The sequence below is a fragment of the Anopheles coluzzii genome, chromosome 3 (genome assembly GCF_943734685.1).
Source record: "Anopheles coluzzii chromosome 3, AcolN3, whole genome shotgun sequence".
In the NCBI taxonomy this organism is placed as follows: Eukaryota; Metazoa; Arthropoda; class Insecta; order Diptera; family Culicidae; genus Anopheles; species Anopheles coluzzii.
In genome coordinates this window covers 38,470,308-38,486,459 of record NC_064671.1, presented here as the reverse complement: position 1 = coordinate 38,486,459, position 16,152 = coordinate 38,470,308, and the positions used below count along the sequence as shown (strand labels likewise).

The 16,152-nt window shown below is 46.4% G+C and overlaps 3 protein-coding genes across 3 annotated transcripts; 2 read left to right on the top strand and 1 right to left on the bottom strand.

Moving 5' to 3' along the window:
* The first annotated feature begins 2,794 nt into the window (after positions 1 to 2,794).
* On the top strand, positions 2,795 to 4,254 carry LOC120955018 (mitochondrial ribosome-associated GTPase 2). The gene is made up of 2 exons (XM_040375466.2): positions 2,795 to 3,064; positions 3,134 to 4,254. Exons 1-2 carry the CDS (start codon positions 2,909 to 2,911, stop codon positions 4,166 to 4,168), a joined length of 1,191 nt encoding a protein of 396 aa, XP_040231400.2. The 5' UTR covers positions 2,795 to 2,908; the 3' UTR covers positions 4,169 to 4,254.
* Positions 4,220 to 7,882, bottom strand: LOC120955017 (alanine--tRNA ligase, cytoplasmic). Its single transcript, XM_040375465.2, has 2 exons — positions 7,654 to 7,882; positions 4,220 to 7,381 (listed from the first exon to the last, which is right to left on the bottom strand). Exon 2 carries the CDS (start codon positions 7,341 to 7,343, stop codon positions 4,440 to 4,442), a length of 2,904 nt encoding a protein of 967 aa, XP_040231399.2. The 5' UTR covers positions 7,344 to 7,381; positions 7,654 to 7,882; the 3' UTR covers positions 4,220 to 4,439.
* A 1,003-nt stretch (positions 7,883 to 8,885) lies between these two features.
* On the top strand, positions 8,886 to 10,400 carry LOC120958757 (WD repeat-containing protein 82). Its single transcript, XM_040381757.2, has 2 exons — positions 8,886 to 9,815; positions 9,907 to 10,400. Exons 1-2 carry the CDS (start codon positions 9,116 to 9,118, stop codon positions 10,146 to 10,148), a joined length of 942 nt encoding a protein of 313 aa, XP_040237691.1. The 5' UTR covers positions 8,886 to 9,115; the 3' UTR covers positions 10,149 to 10,400.
* The last annotated feature ends 5,752 nt before the right edge of the window (positions 10,401 to 16,152 follow it).

Sequence of the window (16,152 nt, the reverse complement as noted above, 5' to 3'; positions counted from 1 at the left end):
TTGTCAGCTCCATACATTCCACCCATCAACAATCCCCCTCTAAAGCAACCCAGAGACCGCGCTAATACAGACGTCTGGCAATTAGGGCCTTTTGTTGTGTGCCGCGCCAAAGTGACAGAAATAAACCCGCTCACAACACAGCCCATCGATGGTCCATTGATACATGATTAGCTGATATCAGCCGGCACCGCGTGGCCAATTAGCTTCATAACACCTTTCCGTATAACGGTCGCTTGTTGTGATTGTTTTATCTTATATTTATCTATCTGCTTTGTCATTTAAACGTTCTGTTTACTAACGTAAGGTTTATCTTATCAGTGTTTAAACTGAATTATTTCTCATCGAAAAAATCATAGTGAGTAATGGTTGCGCTGTGACGTCACGGTAGCATATAAATGCTTCTCTTCCGTACCATTCGCCCAAGCTACTCGTCACATGTTTAGCACATTTGCAGCAGCAAAGTGCGCACGGCTTGTCGCATTTGTATGCGAACTTCCTAATTAAAACTAGCCTCAAAGCTAAACTTTTCTTGATTCAACTAGCGTTGGATTGGATTTTCTGGTTCGCATAGATGTACAGTGGTCTAGTATCTAAAGTGTGAAGTATTGGTATTTTTCATTCTTTCCGGCTTATCAATAATCAAAATGACCCTGACGTGAGTTGTTTCTCTAGGTTGTATTTGCTTATACTTTGAATAAGTTTTAAAACTACTCTGAAATAATAACACTATTTTTTTAACGATTTTGTTTGAAAATTGTTTCATGAACGTATTGAAACTATGAAAAATCAATAAAATAGTATTGCAATGATTTTTTTTTAAATTGTATAGATGTTTCATAAGTATGTATGTAAACATATTAGTGGTAGGTCAACCGATTCATTTCACGTCCCAATCCAGAGTCGAGTGCGAACCTTTCGGAATCGATTCCGACCCGTGGATGCACCGAGTTGGGGTCAACTCGAATGATCAGCAAGGTGCAACGTGTTCGGGTCGTGTCGAAGTAGATTAGATACCCGACCCGAACTCGCTGCACTAACGGGTCGGAGTCGCTAACGCTTTCTTGCACCTATCGGAATCGTTGCATCTACTGAACCTACTTGTGCCTTTCGAGTCGGTCCGAACGACTCCAAGAACGTCGCTTACGGATGGCTCCAACCTGGTAGATTCGGGTCGATCCACCCATAACTAATACATATACAACTAGGCTTAATTTGTTTAACATATTGTCAGATAGGTCGGGTGAAATCAAAATGCCTTTTTTGCTCAACATTAGTATTAGTAGACTACCCAAGTGCCACAAATCCACTAAACGACCACTAAACGGCTTCTAAACGACTCAAGTTCTCTACCTAAACGGAATATAGAAAGACTTCGTTTAGCAGACGGCAAACGACTCATGCATTCTAAAAATAGCGAAAAAGCTGGTGGCGCTCTCTGTTGGTGGGATACCCCAACCAGTTGAGCTTCATCGCTTGCAGGAGAGCTTTCTCATTTCCTCTGTACTGTTGTATGGTTTCGCATTGAAGTTATGCATCGCTAGAACTCGAACGGTGATACGATTGTTTAAATACTAAACTCCAACGGAAACCACCAGCACTGAAGCAAGTGAGATTTGAGTAATGGTCGTTGGTGTTGATACCCACGTATCTGACCACACGACCATTCATAAAGATTTTTGCTCAGAAAGTTAGAAGGCTATATAGGTCATGATAAGATGAAACTTGTCAAAACACATTGCAAGAAAAGGATAGCAATATAATGATGAGTTGTAATACGCCATCTATTGATCAAACCAATAAAGCTTGTGGAGCTTTCATTTTTTTTCTATGGATATTCAATTTTCCAGTCGTTTAGGCTTAATCTGTGGCGCTTGGGGAGATGATTGACTGTACCAATCTTTGACACTTTGACAAGAGCCACCTCGTACCGATGTCATGCATAAAGCTATGAAGTTCCACCAATTTCGGCACACCTTCTTAAAAAGCCTTTAAGTTCCATCGTGAACCATACACATCAGGTTAATCAGCCACAAGGTTCCTGAGAGTACCGAGTGCTAGTTAAAAAGCGCCATAGTTCCGCAAAGTACTTATTATCTCTTATTCAGCCACAAAGTACGACATCGGAACGATTTTTCGTTAAACAGCCTCAAATCAGCTATAGAGTTCGAGCTGGCTATTTGGGCGATCTTTAGAATGCCAAAATTGGCTGCTTAAGCAATTTTGGCTATTTGGGCAGTCATATAGATTTTAGCTCGGAAAGTTAGAAGGCTATATAAGGCTATGATTACATGAAACCTGTCGAAACACATTGCAAGAAAAGGACAGCAATATAATGATGAGATATAAAAAGACATCTATTGAGCAAACCAGTTAAGCTATGATGCTTTCTTTTTTTTTTATGGATATTTGATTTTCTAGTCGTTCAAGCTTAATCTGTGGCTCTTGGGCAGATCGGTGCGAAAGAGTCAAAAAAAGGATTCCTTCACGTCGATGAGTATCTCTTTATACAGCTAGATGTAGCTTTCGTGTAGCATAGAAGCTTTTAACGAGCTCACAGGTTCCATTGCTGAAACTTTGCCGGCCCTATTCATTATTGCAAGAGTTCTAAAACGTATCATGATGACTTTCACGAAATAGTTAAATTTATTTTAAATACTCTTTTGCATTGATCTTAATTACAGACAACAATATCGTGATATTAAATGCAGTCATAATTTGAAATAATTATAAATGGATAAAATCGATTTAACTATGTCGCATGACCGCCCCAGCTTCCATAGTGCAAATCAGCTGTCACTCTTCAAAACCCACAACAAACCGGCAACGTAAACAAACGTGCAACCAGTCCAAATGTTATGCAAAATTGTGCTCCGTTTTTGTGTGCTGAACGAATGAAACGTGTTTTAAAATGTGGAGCACTATTTTTCGCACATTATTAGCCACACGCCAAAGTCAAGTGATTGCACCGGCAAGACGTGTGCTGCTGCAAGACGTTGCCCGCTACTCTAATCAAAGGATAGCCGTTCCATTGCGCAGCAAAAAGCCCAAATCCAGCAAACCCACGGTGAGAATATTCGACGCGATTGGTTGTTAATTGTTAGTATTTAACCATTTGCATTTAACAAATTCACAGACACAGTACTTTGTCGACTGTCGACACGTACGCACCATCGGCGGCAAGGGTGGTGACGGATGCGTTTCCTTCCTCCGCCTGTGGTGCAATGAAAATGCCGGCCCCGATGGAGGCGATGGTGGTAACGGTGGGCACGTGGTGCTGCAGGCCACGCAAGACGTAAAGGATCTTAACCACATCACTTCGCTGCTCCGTGCAGACGATGGCGAAAAGGGTGCGACCAAGGACTGTCACGGCAAGAACGCAAACCACACGGTCGTGAAGGTACCGATCGGGACAATCGTACGCAATCCCCAGGGCAAGGTGGTGGGCGACCTCAGCAGTGAAGGCATGATGTTTGTGGCAGCACGCGGTGGTGCCGGTGGGAAGGGAAATCATTTCTTCAAGAGCGATCTCGAGCAGGCACCGCAGGTGGCGGAGTTCGGTGCCACTGGGGAGGAAACGGCGTACACGCTGGAACTGCGCAGCATGGCGCACATCGGCTTTATTGGGTTGCCGAACGCGGGAAAGAGCACGCTGTTGCGGGCGATTAGCCGGGCCCGGCCAAAGGTAGCAGCGTACCCGTTTACCACCCTCAAGCCGCACCTCGGGATGGTGCAGTACGATGATTACGAGCAGATTGCGGTGGCGGATCTGCCCGGCTTGATCGAGGGGTCGCACAAAAACAAGGGACTGGGCATACAGTTTTTGAAGCACGCGGAACGCTGCAATGCGCTGCTGTTCGTGATCGATGCATCGGCCGACGAACCGTGGGTTCACTATCACACGCTCCTGCACGAACTGAGCATGTTCAGTGAGGAGCTGGTGACGCGCCCACGGTTTATCATTGCGAACAAAGTGGATCTTCCCGAGGCGGAGCGAAATGTGGAGCTGCTGGCACACCATGTCGATGTGCCGGTTATTCCCATCAGCGCCAAGATGGGCACTAACATCGCAGAAATGCTGCATGAAATTCGGATCATCTATGAGACGAGTCGAACGGCACGGGAAGCTAGTGAAGCAACCGCCAAAGAGCAGGAGGAAGGACCACGATGAAGGGAAGGATAGCGCAAGGGGGGAAGCAAACACAAGCAGTACTGGTTGCTATTGAGTAATAAACGAGTAATCTTTATTAAGCTTTAGCTTGCCATTGTTGCATTGTTGGGGCGGGAAAGAAACGCAAAAAATAGAGTAAAAAAATGCACAAAACATGCCGAAATGCACTTCACAGTTTTTCCCGATACGATCAAGGTCGCTCTTTTTCAGGCCAGTACACTACAACTGCCACTACACGCGAAATGCTTCACCGGAACGCCATTGGACGCGCTTACTCCAGCTTCGAGGCGGCAAAAAGGCGAGCCAACTCCAGAATCTCGTCCGCCTTGTCAAAGTTTCCTCCGGAGGCCTGGGCGGACTCCGGCTTACCGCCACCCTTACCGCCCATAACCGGCGCAATGTGTGAGATCCATTCGTTCGCCTTCAGGCCCTTGTCGACGGCCGACTTCGGTACGCTGGCGAGGCAGAAAATCTTCTTCGAATCCTCGTCCACCGACAGGAACAGCGCGGACTGCTCCGGATTGACCTTGCGCACCTCCTTCAGGGCGGAATCGAGTGCCTTCGTGTTGTTCAGCGCCTCCAGCCGCTGCACCAGGAACGGTGCATCCTTGTGCGCTTGGGACAGTTCCTTCGCCTTCTCGACCACACCGCTAGCGACGGCCGCCCTGGCGACACGCTCCTTATCGTCCAGCGCCTTCTTCAGCCCCTTCAGTACCGTGCGCAGCTCGTCCTTCTTCACGTACGGTATGGTCGCCTGCGACACATCGTCCGTCAGCTCGATAATCTTCTTCACGTGCTCCTTCGCTTCCCGGCCCTCCTTATCCCCGTCGATCGTGGCCCGCAGTTTGCTCAGCTCCTGCTCGAGCAGTTCCGTCTTTTTCAACGCCTTCAGCGCTTCCGGTCCGGTCAGTGCGACGATGCGCCGGATTCCCTTCGCAATCGCTTCCTCCGTCGTGATGACAAAGTCCACCATGTGGCCGGACTGGTGCAGATGGGTGCCACCGCAAAACTCGACCGAGTTGATCACACCCGCCTCGCCCGTTGGGTCGGCTTCGAGCTGCTCTACCGGCACACCGAACGAAATGACGCGGACCGGATCGGGGTACACCTCATCGAACACGGAGCGCAATCCGCGGATCGTCTTGGCGACTGCCAGGTTCGCTTCCTTCGCGTACACCTGCACATTCCGCTTCACGACTTCGCGCGTCAGCCGTTCCGCTTCAGCGACCTGCTCGATGGTCATAGCCGATTTGTTGGTGAAATCGAACCGCAGCTTCTCCGGCACCACCAGCGAGCCTCGCTGATCCGTGTCCTGGCCGAGCACCTTTAGCAGCGAGTGGTTGAGGGCGTGCGTGGCCGAATGATTCTTCATCGTCAGCTGACGGCGCACCACGTCCATGTGGCAGTGCACCTCGTCCCCGACGCGTAGCGTACCCTCCACCACACCGATGTGCAGCACGTATCCTCCCCGGTTGTACACGAGCGACACGTTAAACTCGCTGCTCTCGTCGTTCACCTTCACCAGAAAGCCCTGGTCGTAGATCTGGCCGCCGCTTTCGGCGTAAAAGTTGGTACGATCCAGTATCACTCCACACTCCTGGCCGGCCTGCACTTCCTCCACGAACGCGTTGTTGAAGCGCAGGGCCACGATCTTGCCAGTGCACGGTTCGAACACGTACTGCGCCAGCGGGTCGATCGATTCCGCCTTGTACCGGTACTTGAACGAATCGTCCGTCGCGGGCACCTTGCGCTCCTGCAGCTCCGAGATGCCGTGCACGTCCAGATCGATCGTGGCCGTCTTGGACTTTTCCTTGCCCTGCGATATAATGTACGATTCGTGCTTGGCCTTCTCGTACCCTTCCATGTCGATCGTCATCTGCTTCTCCTCCGCCATCAGCAGCGTCAGATCGATCGGGAAGCCGTACGTATCGTACAGGCGCCAGGCCACATCGCCCGGAATCACCTTGCTATTGCCCAGCTTCGCGATCGTGCGGTTCAACAGATTGCGTCCCCGGGTAAGCGTCTTCAGGAACTGTTGCTCCTCCTCATTGATCACGTTCTTGATGTGCTGCGGATCTTTGCGCACTTCCGGGAACGTTTCCCCCAGCAGCTGCACTACCGTATCCACCAGCGTGGCGAAGAATCCCGGCTTCGCGTTCAGCTTCTCCGTGGCGTACCGCACGGCACGACGCAGAATGCGCCGCAGCACATAGCCGCGCCCAGTATTGTCCGGGAATCCACCGTCGGCCAGCGCGATCGTGATCGTACGAGCGTGATCCGCCAGCACACGGTACGCCATATCCACCCCATCACTATCGTCCGCACCGACCCGGCCCTGGTATGCTGCTGCACCCGTGCCCTTCTGAATCGCATCAAACAGCGGCATAAACACGTCCGTATCGTAGTTCGACCGCTTGTCCTGTATCACCGACACGAGCCGCTCGAACCCCATTCCACAATCGATGTGCTTCTTGGGCAGCAGCTTCAGCGAACTGTCCTGCTCGCGGTTGTACTGGATGAACACCAGATTCCAAATCTCCAGCACGTCCGGATCGTCCATATTGACCAGCTCCGGCACGCTGCGCCCACCGATGCGATCGAAATGCAGCTCCGAGCAAGGTCCACACGGGCCGGTTTCGCCCATCTCCCAGAAGTTGTCCTTCATGCTTCCGGGTAGGATGTGTTCCTCCTTCACGCCCAGCTTCAGCCAAATCTCGCGACACTCCAGATCCGGCTCCAGGCCCGACTCGGGATGGCCCCCGAAGTACGTCACGTACAGGCGCTCCTTCGGCAGCTTCAGTCGCTCCGTCAGCAGCTCCCACGCCCACGTACAGATCTCCTTCTTGAAGTAGTCGCCAAATGACCAGTTGCCCAGCATCTCGAAGAACGTGTGATGGTACACATCCTTGCCGACGTCGTCCAGATCGTTGTGCTTGCCGCCGGCACGGATGCACTTCTGCGTGTTGGCCGTGCGCACCCACTTCGCCATGTCGCTGTTCGGGTCGACCGTGCCGAGAAAGATCGGCTTGAACTGGTTCATGCCCGCATTGGCGAACAGCAGCGTCGGATCGTCCAGCGGGATCACCGACGACGAGTGCACGTACAGATGCTCTTTCTCCTTGAAGAAGTCGAGAAAGATACTCCGGATCTGGGAGGCGGTCAGCGAGGTGTCCATGGTTGATAGGCACAGAGGGTGTGTGTGTATGCAAAATGCTGCAAGAGTAATGGGGAGAAAAGAAAATCGATCAACAGCGGTGCCTTTTTAACCTATAAAACCGGTTTGAACGGTGCGTGTAGTTCGATCGTGGAAGTTACTTTCACTTCTTATGCATTCCGAGCATGCAATGTGACACGCGTCCAATCTTGGGGAAAGGCCTTCCATGTCCCTCCCAATAGTCCACTACTATTTCATCACCCACACCCGATTGCAGATTTGTCGCTAATCTATCTTCACCTTTGTACCGGTGCCCATCCTCTCTACTTACCGGTGCCGCAAAGAGACGAGGAAGCAAAACTACCAATGCAGTACTTTCGGGCACCTTTAAATTTACCCTACGCAATGCGAACTGAGAGATAAGCCTTTCCTTGCCGTAAGATCGGCCTCTTTATCCACGTTTTATTTTCCGGCACAAACACCACCACGCGAACCGTGAAATAAAAAACAACCTTTCTGCAAGGGTCTGTGCGTGTGTGTGCAGCGGTCTGTCTGCAGGTAAACTGACAACCGGTCGACAGTTGCATAGTGGGTGCCATTTCATCTGTTGGTTGCTTTGGAAATTATTATTATTAGAAACAGATTTTTCTGGTTTTAAAGGCATTTCTGATTCCTTCTTTCATAACAACGAAAAAATCACACCTTTTTTAATCTAGAAGCAACTGATAAGAACCTTTCATCAACAAAATTGACGAAAAAGTACGAGACACACTGTGTCTGCGAACTCGTTCGCAGAGTACGAAATTTGAAACAGTATTATTTCATCTATTTTTTAATGCAACAATTACATCAGAATGAAATCGTGGATTTGTATGAATTACAGTACGATCCATTGCACTCCGAATTTTACTTAAAAAAAAACATAAAAATACAAAATCAAAAAGTAATTGACGTCATGACCGCAACGGACTCCACTGTCCACCCCCTTTGACGTTTGAGCGCAGTGTGGCCAGATTATTTTGGCGGATTTCGGTAGGAGCACCAACATTTTACCTGTAGTTTTCGGTAGGTTAAAACTAGAAACTCATGAGGGAGGAGGGTGCTAACGCGTAAAATAAAAGTTCCATCTCACGAGAATATGCATCCTTTATCTAGGATATGGATTAGATTTGGTTCAGCGGTTATACAAATGAAAGTCTATCTGAAGTGTCTATCTGAAAATTGTACTAGGAATTCTAAGCCAAAAAAGGACTAAAATGCACATTTTCTTCTCAGTGGTGGCAAATTCTTTTTCTCCGGGCTTTAATTTATTATAAAATTTTAATGGATCAGATTTTGAATTTAAAACGCACGTAGCATTTTTCAAGCGCCAGGCAAACAAACGTGCATTTGCGCGATAAGTAACAAATAAGGATAGCGATCCTTGAAACAGTATCCCGAGCACCACAGATTAAGCTTAAAAGACTGGAAAATCAGATATCTTTGATTTTCGGTAGGACAAATGAAAAATCGGTAGTTTTTGGGTGGTCATCTGTGAATCGGTATGCATATTAAAAATCGGTAGGAACACAGATGAATCGGTATTTCTGGTCACTCTGTTCGAGCGCTCAGCGCTGTCGTGTTGTTTCGGCATCAAAACGTAAACAAGCCCAAGCGCACCGGCATCATCACCGCAAAAGCAAGCTCCCACCACCAAACGGACAGTATTCAGCAAGTAGATTTGCTACCTTCCCCCCTTTCTTTTCACCCTCCCGTACAGTGTAAAAGCCGGCAAAGTGGCGGACGTACCGAAAATGAAGTTGATCGACTCCGTCGTACGGAGCTTCAAGGTGGCGAAGGTGTTCCGCGAGAACACCGACAAAATCAACGCCATCGACTTCTCCGCGAACGGGGAGATGCTGATCTCGTGCAGCGAGGACGACCAGATCGTGCTGTACGACTGCGAGAAGGGTACGCAGATCCGGACGGTCAACTCGAAAAAGTACGGCGTGGATCTGATACACTTCACACACGCGAACAACACGGCGATACATAGCTCGACCAAGGTGGACGATACGATCCGGTACCTGAGCCTGCACGACAACAAATATCTGCGGTACTTCCCGGGCCACACGAAGAAGGTCATTTCGCTCAACATCTCCCCGGTGGAGGATACGTTCCTGTCCGGGTCGCTCGATAAGACGCTTCGGCTGTGGGATCTCCGCTCGCCCAACTGTCAGGGTGTGATGCAGCTGAACGGCCGGCCGGTAGCGGCGTACGATCCGGAGGGGTTGATCTTTGCCGCCGGCGTCAACTCGGAAAGCATAAAGCTGTACGATTTGCGCTCGTTCGATAAGGGTCCGTTTGTGACGTTTAAGCTGAATCAGGAGAAGGAATGTGACTGGACGGGGCTCAAGTTTTCCCGGGACGGTAAAACCATTCTGATCAGTACGAACGGATCAATCATTCGGTTAATTGACGCGTTCCATGGGACCCCGCTGCAAACATTTACGGGTAAGTGTGTCAGGAGATTTAAAAAAAAAAGCGTCGGCTTGGTCTTTTACCCAAGCTAATTGTGTTTTTTTTTTCGTTATTATTTCTTTAGGACATCTCAACAACAAGGGAATTCCCATCGAAGCATCGTTTAGCCCCGATTCGCAGTTCATCTTTTCCGGCAGTACGGACGGCCGGGTGCACGTGTGGAACGCGGACACGGGGTACAAAATTTGCGTCCTAAATGGTGACCATCCCGGCCCGGTGCAGTGTGTCCAGTTCAATCCGAAGTTTATGATGCTTGCGTCTGCCTGCACCAACATGGCATTCTGGCTGCCGACGGGCGAGGAATAATTCGGATTATTGCTTTTTTTTTAAAGGGGATTCTATTAAGAGAGTGTAGTTGTAGAAACATCTTGTCAACAAAACAACCTCAAACCAGGACACTGCTAGCGATAGCTTTTTTGGACCGAAACGATACAGCAGTTTACGAAAGCGGCCGCGACTATCGTACGACTCGTGTGTATGATCTACGAAACACTACGCAATAGTTTCTAATATTGAAGAAAGTATGTTTAAGAATCAAAATAAAAAGCATAAAACATATTTTTGAGATTGTCTTTCAAATAAGTAAAGCCCATTTGAATAATAATCAAGACTTATTTAGAAAACCGGGCAAATCCCATGAAAAGAACTACTAAGTGCTTTCAAAGGTACAGAACTTGCTCGGTCGAAGTATGCCAGATGTTTGTGACTATGGAAATTCAAGTGTGTGTGTGTGAACAATTTTGGCACCTGGTTACCATGAAATTTGGAATACCGACATGTGCTCTGTTTATTTAATTTGAAAAGGTCCTCTACCGTGAATGTTCTACGTAGTTATGTCAACACGACAGGTCAGGTAAGTAACATAAGCTGTCCTCTCTTGGTCGTAATATGTTCAAAAACAAAGCCAAATGTGTAGTCATTTTCTAAGTTTCAAACGCTAGATTGTTTGGTGGCGCTAGCACTTAGCCCAGGTATGTCAAATTGGCGGCTCACAGTATGCAGTAGCGATGGGTAAACTAAACAAAAATCCGGAATCGCTTCCGAATGACTCCGCCAAAATCGGAAGCGGCTTCGGAAGTTAGGTGTAAAATATCAAACTCGGAGCTGTCCGGAGGCGTCCGGAGCCGCAGCCGGCCGGAGCCGTCCGGAGCCGGTTGGAGTCGTCGGAGCCGTCGTAGCCGGTTAGAGCCGTCGGAGTCAAACTTCAGGCTGTTACAACGACTCCGACAGCTCCAACCGGCTCCGTCGGCTACGACGGCTCTGACGACTCCAATCGGCTCCGTTGGCTACGACGGCTCCAACGGTTCCGACTGCTTCATCCGGCTCTAGACGGCTCCGACCGGTTCCGGACGACTCCGACCGGTTCCGGATGGCTCCGGGCGGAATCTACGGTTTGAATTTGTCGGAATCGGAACCGGAGCAGCATTACCCGGAAGCGATTCCGAGCCGTGGGTGCGATTCCGATGACACATCACTATTATGCAGACCACGACACTAGTGATGGGAAAAATAGGTTTTCGTCGGAATCGATTCCAGCTAGCTCCGAAGTTTTCTAGATCCAGAATCAGTTTCCGTAATCAATTCTGGAATCGGCTCTGGAATCAAAATTGGTTCCGGAATTGTCCCAGGAATCGGAATCGGAATCGTCCAGGAAAACTGCAATATGCTCCGCAATTGGAATCAGCTCCCGAATTGGCTCCAGTATCGGAATCGGTTTCAGAATTTGAATTTGTTCCGGAGTCGGAATCAGGTCCGGAATCGAAATTGATTCCGATTATGGAGCCCCCGATTCCCAGGACGATTTTGATTCCAGTCCAAATCCGATTCCGGACTCGGATTCATCTCTGGAATCGGCTCCGGAGTTAACTCCAGAGTCAACTCCGGAGTCAACTCCGGAATTGGCTGAGAAATTGGCGCAGGAATCGGAATTGGCTCCAAAATTGATTCCGAACATGGAATCGGAATCCTATCCCAAGTGCCACAAATCCACTAAACGACCACTAAACGGCTTCTAAACGACTCAAGTTCTCTACCTAAACGGAATATAGAAAGACTTCGTTTAGCAGACGGCAAACGACTCATGCATTCTAAAAATAGCGAAAAAGCTGGTGGCGCTCTCTGTTGGTGGGATACCCCAACCAGTTGAGCTTCATCGCTTGGAGGAGAGCTTTCTCATTTCCTCTGTACTGTTGTATGGTTTCGCATTGAAGTTATGCATCGCTAGAACTAGAACGGCGATACGATTGTTTAAATACAAAACTCCAACGAAAACCACCAGCACAGAAGCAAGTGAGATTTGAGTAATGGTCGTTGGTGTTGATACCCACGTATCTGACCACACGACCATTCATATAGATTTTTGCTCAGAAAGCTAGAAGGCTATATAGGTCATGATAAGATGAAACTTGTCGAAACACATTGCAAGAAAAGGATAGCAATATAATGATGAGTTGTAATACGCCATCTATTGATCAAACCAATGAAGCTGTGGAGCTTTCATTTTTTTTCTATGGATATTCAATTTTCCAGTCGTTTAAGCTTAATCTGTGGCGCTTGGGATAGGTCCAATTCCGAGCTCCAATCACTACACGACACTATGAAGTAATGATTCATCCCGTCCATATTGGATTAAATATTGCGATATTTGACTTGAATATTGCGGCTCACGAAAGGCTTTTCTGGCGCACAAGAGGCCCGCCAAACAAATGAGTTCAACACATCTGACTGAATTACCTTTTAATTAGGTAATCGCTAAAATGCTGCTCCTTAACCTCCCCCCTTGATTATGGTGCGGTTAATGTTGCCGCATACATGCCATCGTAGAAGACGACTAGAATATGTACAGTCTGCTCCCGAGTTACGCGGTTTGTGCGTTCCAGAGAAAACCGCGTAACTTGAATACCAGCGTGAGTCAAATTCCGTGGTTTTCGTCCAAAATAAAATTGATAACGCGGTAATTTTTATTTAATATAGTCCTGTTTTACACTTTATCACTCCGAATCCGCGTAAGTCGAGAACCGCGTAAATTGGGAACAGACTTTACATACGGCACCGTGGCAAATTTTCAAATGGGTCTTTTGCTGCGTGCAATTTGATGCAATACACGCGGCTGATGGTATTATTTATTAAAATTAAGGGACTTTAAAGTATTTAAAGAATACTGTTTTCTCTGCCTTCATCAATTTTAAGTAGCCAATGTTTCCTCGTTTTCGTTTTTGTCAAATGGTCTGAATGTGCACGCAATTATTGACCACACAAATTGGTAGTCAAGCTCACTGTGCGTCGACGGTGTATAGCGCCCTCTAGCAAATGCTAGCTAAAGCTAGGCTTAAGGGGGTTGCTACAACATTTGAATTTGAATTGGACGATTTGTTTTTGAGAAATAACTGCTCTTTAAAAATGCTTGTGTTTGAATCAAAAAAGGAGTTTAGCTATAGCACACATAAATTCGCGTGATTTTGAATCAGTAAAGTAGGTTTCTACATTTTGTTATTTGATGCGCAACGTAAAAACAGGCTCGTTTTGACTGCAGATGGATGGATCGCCATACCCACGGTCTATGGTCTATGTGTCCATTTTTGATGATAAAAATGTTTTAAAATTAAATTTAAATTATTTTGCATCCGTTTTGGTATTGCAAACGCGTTCGAAAATGTTCCTGCAACAAATAAACGTAAAACAGATCGATTTGTGTCTCTTGCAACAAAAATGTTCCCACAAAGTGTTTGTTTGATGGCTCGTCCAAACTATTTGGCAACAAATGTTCCCACAACATTTTTTTTAATACCAGGGCCTAAGCCAAGCCAATCTGCTCGGTGCTAGTAATGGGGAGGCTAAGAAGTGTGTGATATAAATACAATAATCTCAATCTACGTTTCCCTTCGTTTAACCAATTGTGTATTTTGCATATTTTTTGTATTAAAACTGTTAATTTATATTAATTTATATTATAATATGGGTAAAATCACACAAACAAGCATTACGGTGAAAACCGTTCCGTCTGATTTTTTCAAACATATGTTTATTGATTTATGAATGAAATAAACAATGAATAGTTTTCTCAATCGGTAACAATTGGATTTTTAATGTGAGTTTTAAAGATTACATTGGGATGAGGCCAAATTTAACATAAAAGCAACGGTTTTGCAATAAAATATTTGAGAAAACGCGAACCTTATACTGTTTAATCATGTCCGTTCTGCTCCATTTTTTAATCCCTAGGTGTGACTTTGTTTTTTGCACGAGAAGCGTTTAGTGTAAGCAAAGAATCTTGGCAAAGAAAGTCGCACCCCAAATCGAATCTATTCGTACGTGTCTTTTGCCACTTTTTGTAAGCAAATTTACACGGAAATTATATGCAATACAGGGTTTCCCACGATTTATTGGTTGGTTCCCACGATTTATTGGTGCGTTCCCACGATTTTTTGGTCATTTCCCATAATTTTTTGGTAGCAACCCACGATTTATTGGTCGGTTCCCAAATATTATTGGTCGGTTCCCAAATATTATTGGTCGTTTCCCAAATATTATTGGTCGGTATTATATTATATTATATTTGGGAACCGACCAATAATATTTGGGAAACGACCAATAATATTTGGGAACCGACCAATAATATTTGGGAACCGACCAATAAATCGTGGGTTGCTACCAAAAAATTATGGGAAATGACCAAAAAATCGTGGGAACGCACCAATAAATCGTGGGAACCAACCAATAAATCGTGGGAAACCCTGTAAATTGAAATTCGATAAAAAAAGGAGGAGGGCTTTATTTGATTTACTCAGGAAATGCTTAACGGATCATCCCGGTATCGCCACGCAAGAAACGAAATCGACTCATGCAAATTCGACTCAATCGACTCAAATGTAGGGAATTGCAGCAATTGAAGACGAATTTAATTTGTCAACGATCTACTACGCGATGAGAATGAGCGATGAGGTTTCTCAGTGATGCTTCATAAATAGATACATTCTGAAATAAAAACAGACATGGACCTTTACTTCTTTTTCAGCGCTATACATAACACCCCATCGAAAGCAGAATGGAATCTCCCCTCTTTTCGAATTTCTAAAGTGGTACGTCTGAAGTATGAGCATTAATATGGTTAACAAAAAACGTCCACCACGATTGTAGCCAACGATTGTAGTGATTATCGCAAGCACAACCAGCAACCACGTGCGAATCGTTCCCGTGGACCACATATGCTATCGCTCTGATATGCAAGCCGAAACCGTACCAAATTGTTCCCAAGCTTTCAATTTGCTAAACGATTTCGAACGTTTAGCAGTTTTTATTTTATAACCGAGAACCGAGCGGCAAACAACGTGCGGCCTTCCTCGAAACGCTTATAACCGGCTCACAAAATTGTCGAACGATCCAGCAGCAGTTGGATTGCTCCCTTGTGGTTTCCATTTCGCGGGACGGACCGCGGGAGAGCAAAAAAAAACCCAACGGCCATTGCAATATCTATAAAGCAATTTATTCTCCAACCAAACGATGATTGTTTTTCGTCGATTTTGTTTCCTTCCTCACCGGTCGTTCCGCACACACGCTAGTTGGCTGGGCCGGGCTCGACTGAGGTGGACAATTGAACATCAATTCCGATCGGTGGCAGTGTCCCAGTGTCCCAGACGCACGGCGTAGCAATCGAAATCGAGAGAGGGGGTTTTGCTTTTGCAATTTCCATCCCCGTTGCCCCGTTGCCAGCCGTTGTTTGCTGGCGGAAAACCAATCCGATCGGGTGTGTTTGTTTCTGATATTCATTTTTTTCCTCTCGACGTACCGGGGATACCGATGGCATTCGATGGTTCCGGATGTAAAAACGCGCAGATACCCATAGACACGCCAAATCCAACGGAACCGGGTTCTCCACACAGGTGGATTGGTGGGTCCGTTTTTCCCAAGGCACGGTTTCCAATTTGCCGAAAGCTTTGTTGCTTTCAATATTGTTATTTTCGGAATGAAATGTGTCATCTGCGTATCGGGCGTTGGAGTTATGCGTTTTCATTTTTTTCTTACTTTTGTTTGAATGTATGACGTTTATTGGTTCTTGTAAAGTAGGAAGTAATGTATGAATTAAATCTGCTTTTTGTAGCAAGTGTTGTCCATTTCATGGTTTTCTACTTTACTGAATTACAAAATATTGTCAAAGGTGTTTGCATGGACAGTCAAACTCTTTAAAAACACTTCAAATTAGTAAAAGTTGAAGTAAATTGTCTAATAATTTTTTATATTGCATCTCAATGTATAAAAATCATATTTATATTTTTTTAAACAATCCATTAAAACTGTGTGAAATAAGCATTTT

Excerpts from the sequence above, each read along its gene's own strand:
- LOC120955017 (XM_040375465.2), bottom strand. The coding sequence starts at position 7,343 with ATGGACACCTCGCTGACCGCCTCCCAGATCCGGAGTATCTTTCTCGAC.
- LOC120955018 (XM_040375466.2), top strand. The coding sequence starts at position 2,909 with ATGTGGAGCACTATTTTTCGCACATTATTAGCCACACGCCAAAGTCAA. Across the intron at positions 3,065-3,133 it reads CCAAATCCAGCAAACCCACG|ACACAGTACTTTGTCGACTG; the intron begins GTGAGAATATTC and ends ACAAATTCACAG.
- LOC120958757 (XM_040381757.2), top strand. The coding sequence starts at position 9,116 with ATGAAGTTGATCGACTCCGTCGTACGGAGCTTCAAGGTGGCGAAGGTG. Across the intron at positions 9,816-9,906 it reads CCCGCTGCAAACATTTACGG|GACATCTCAACAACAAGGGA; the intron begins GTAAGTGTGTCA and ends TTATTTCTTTAG.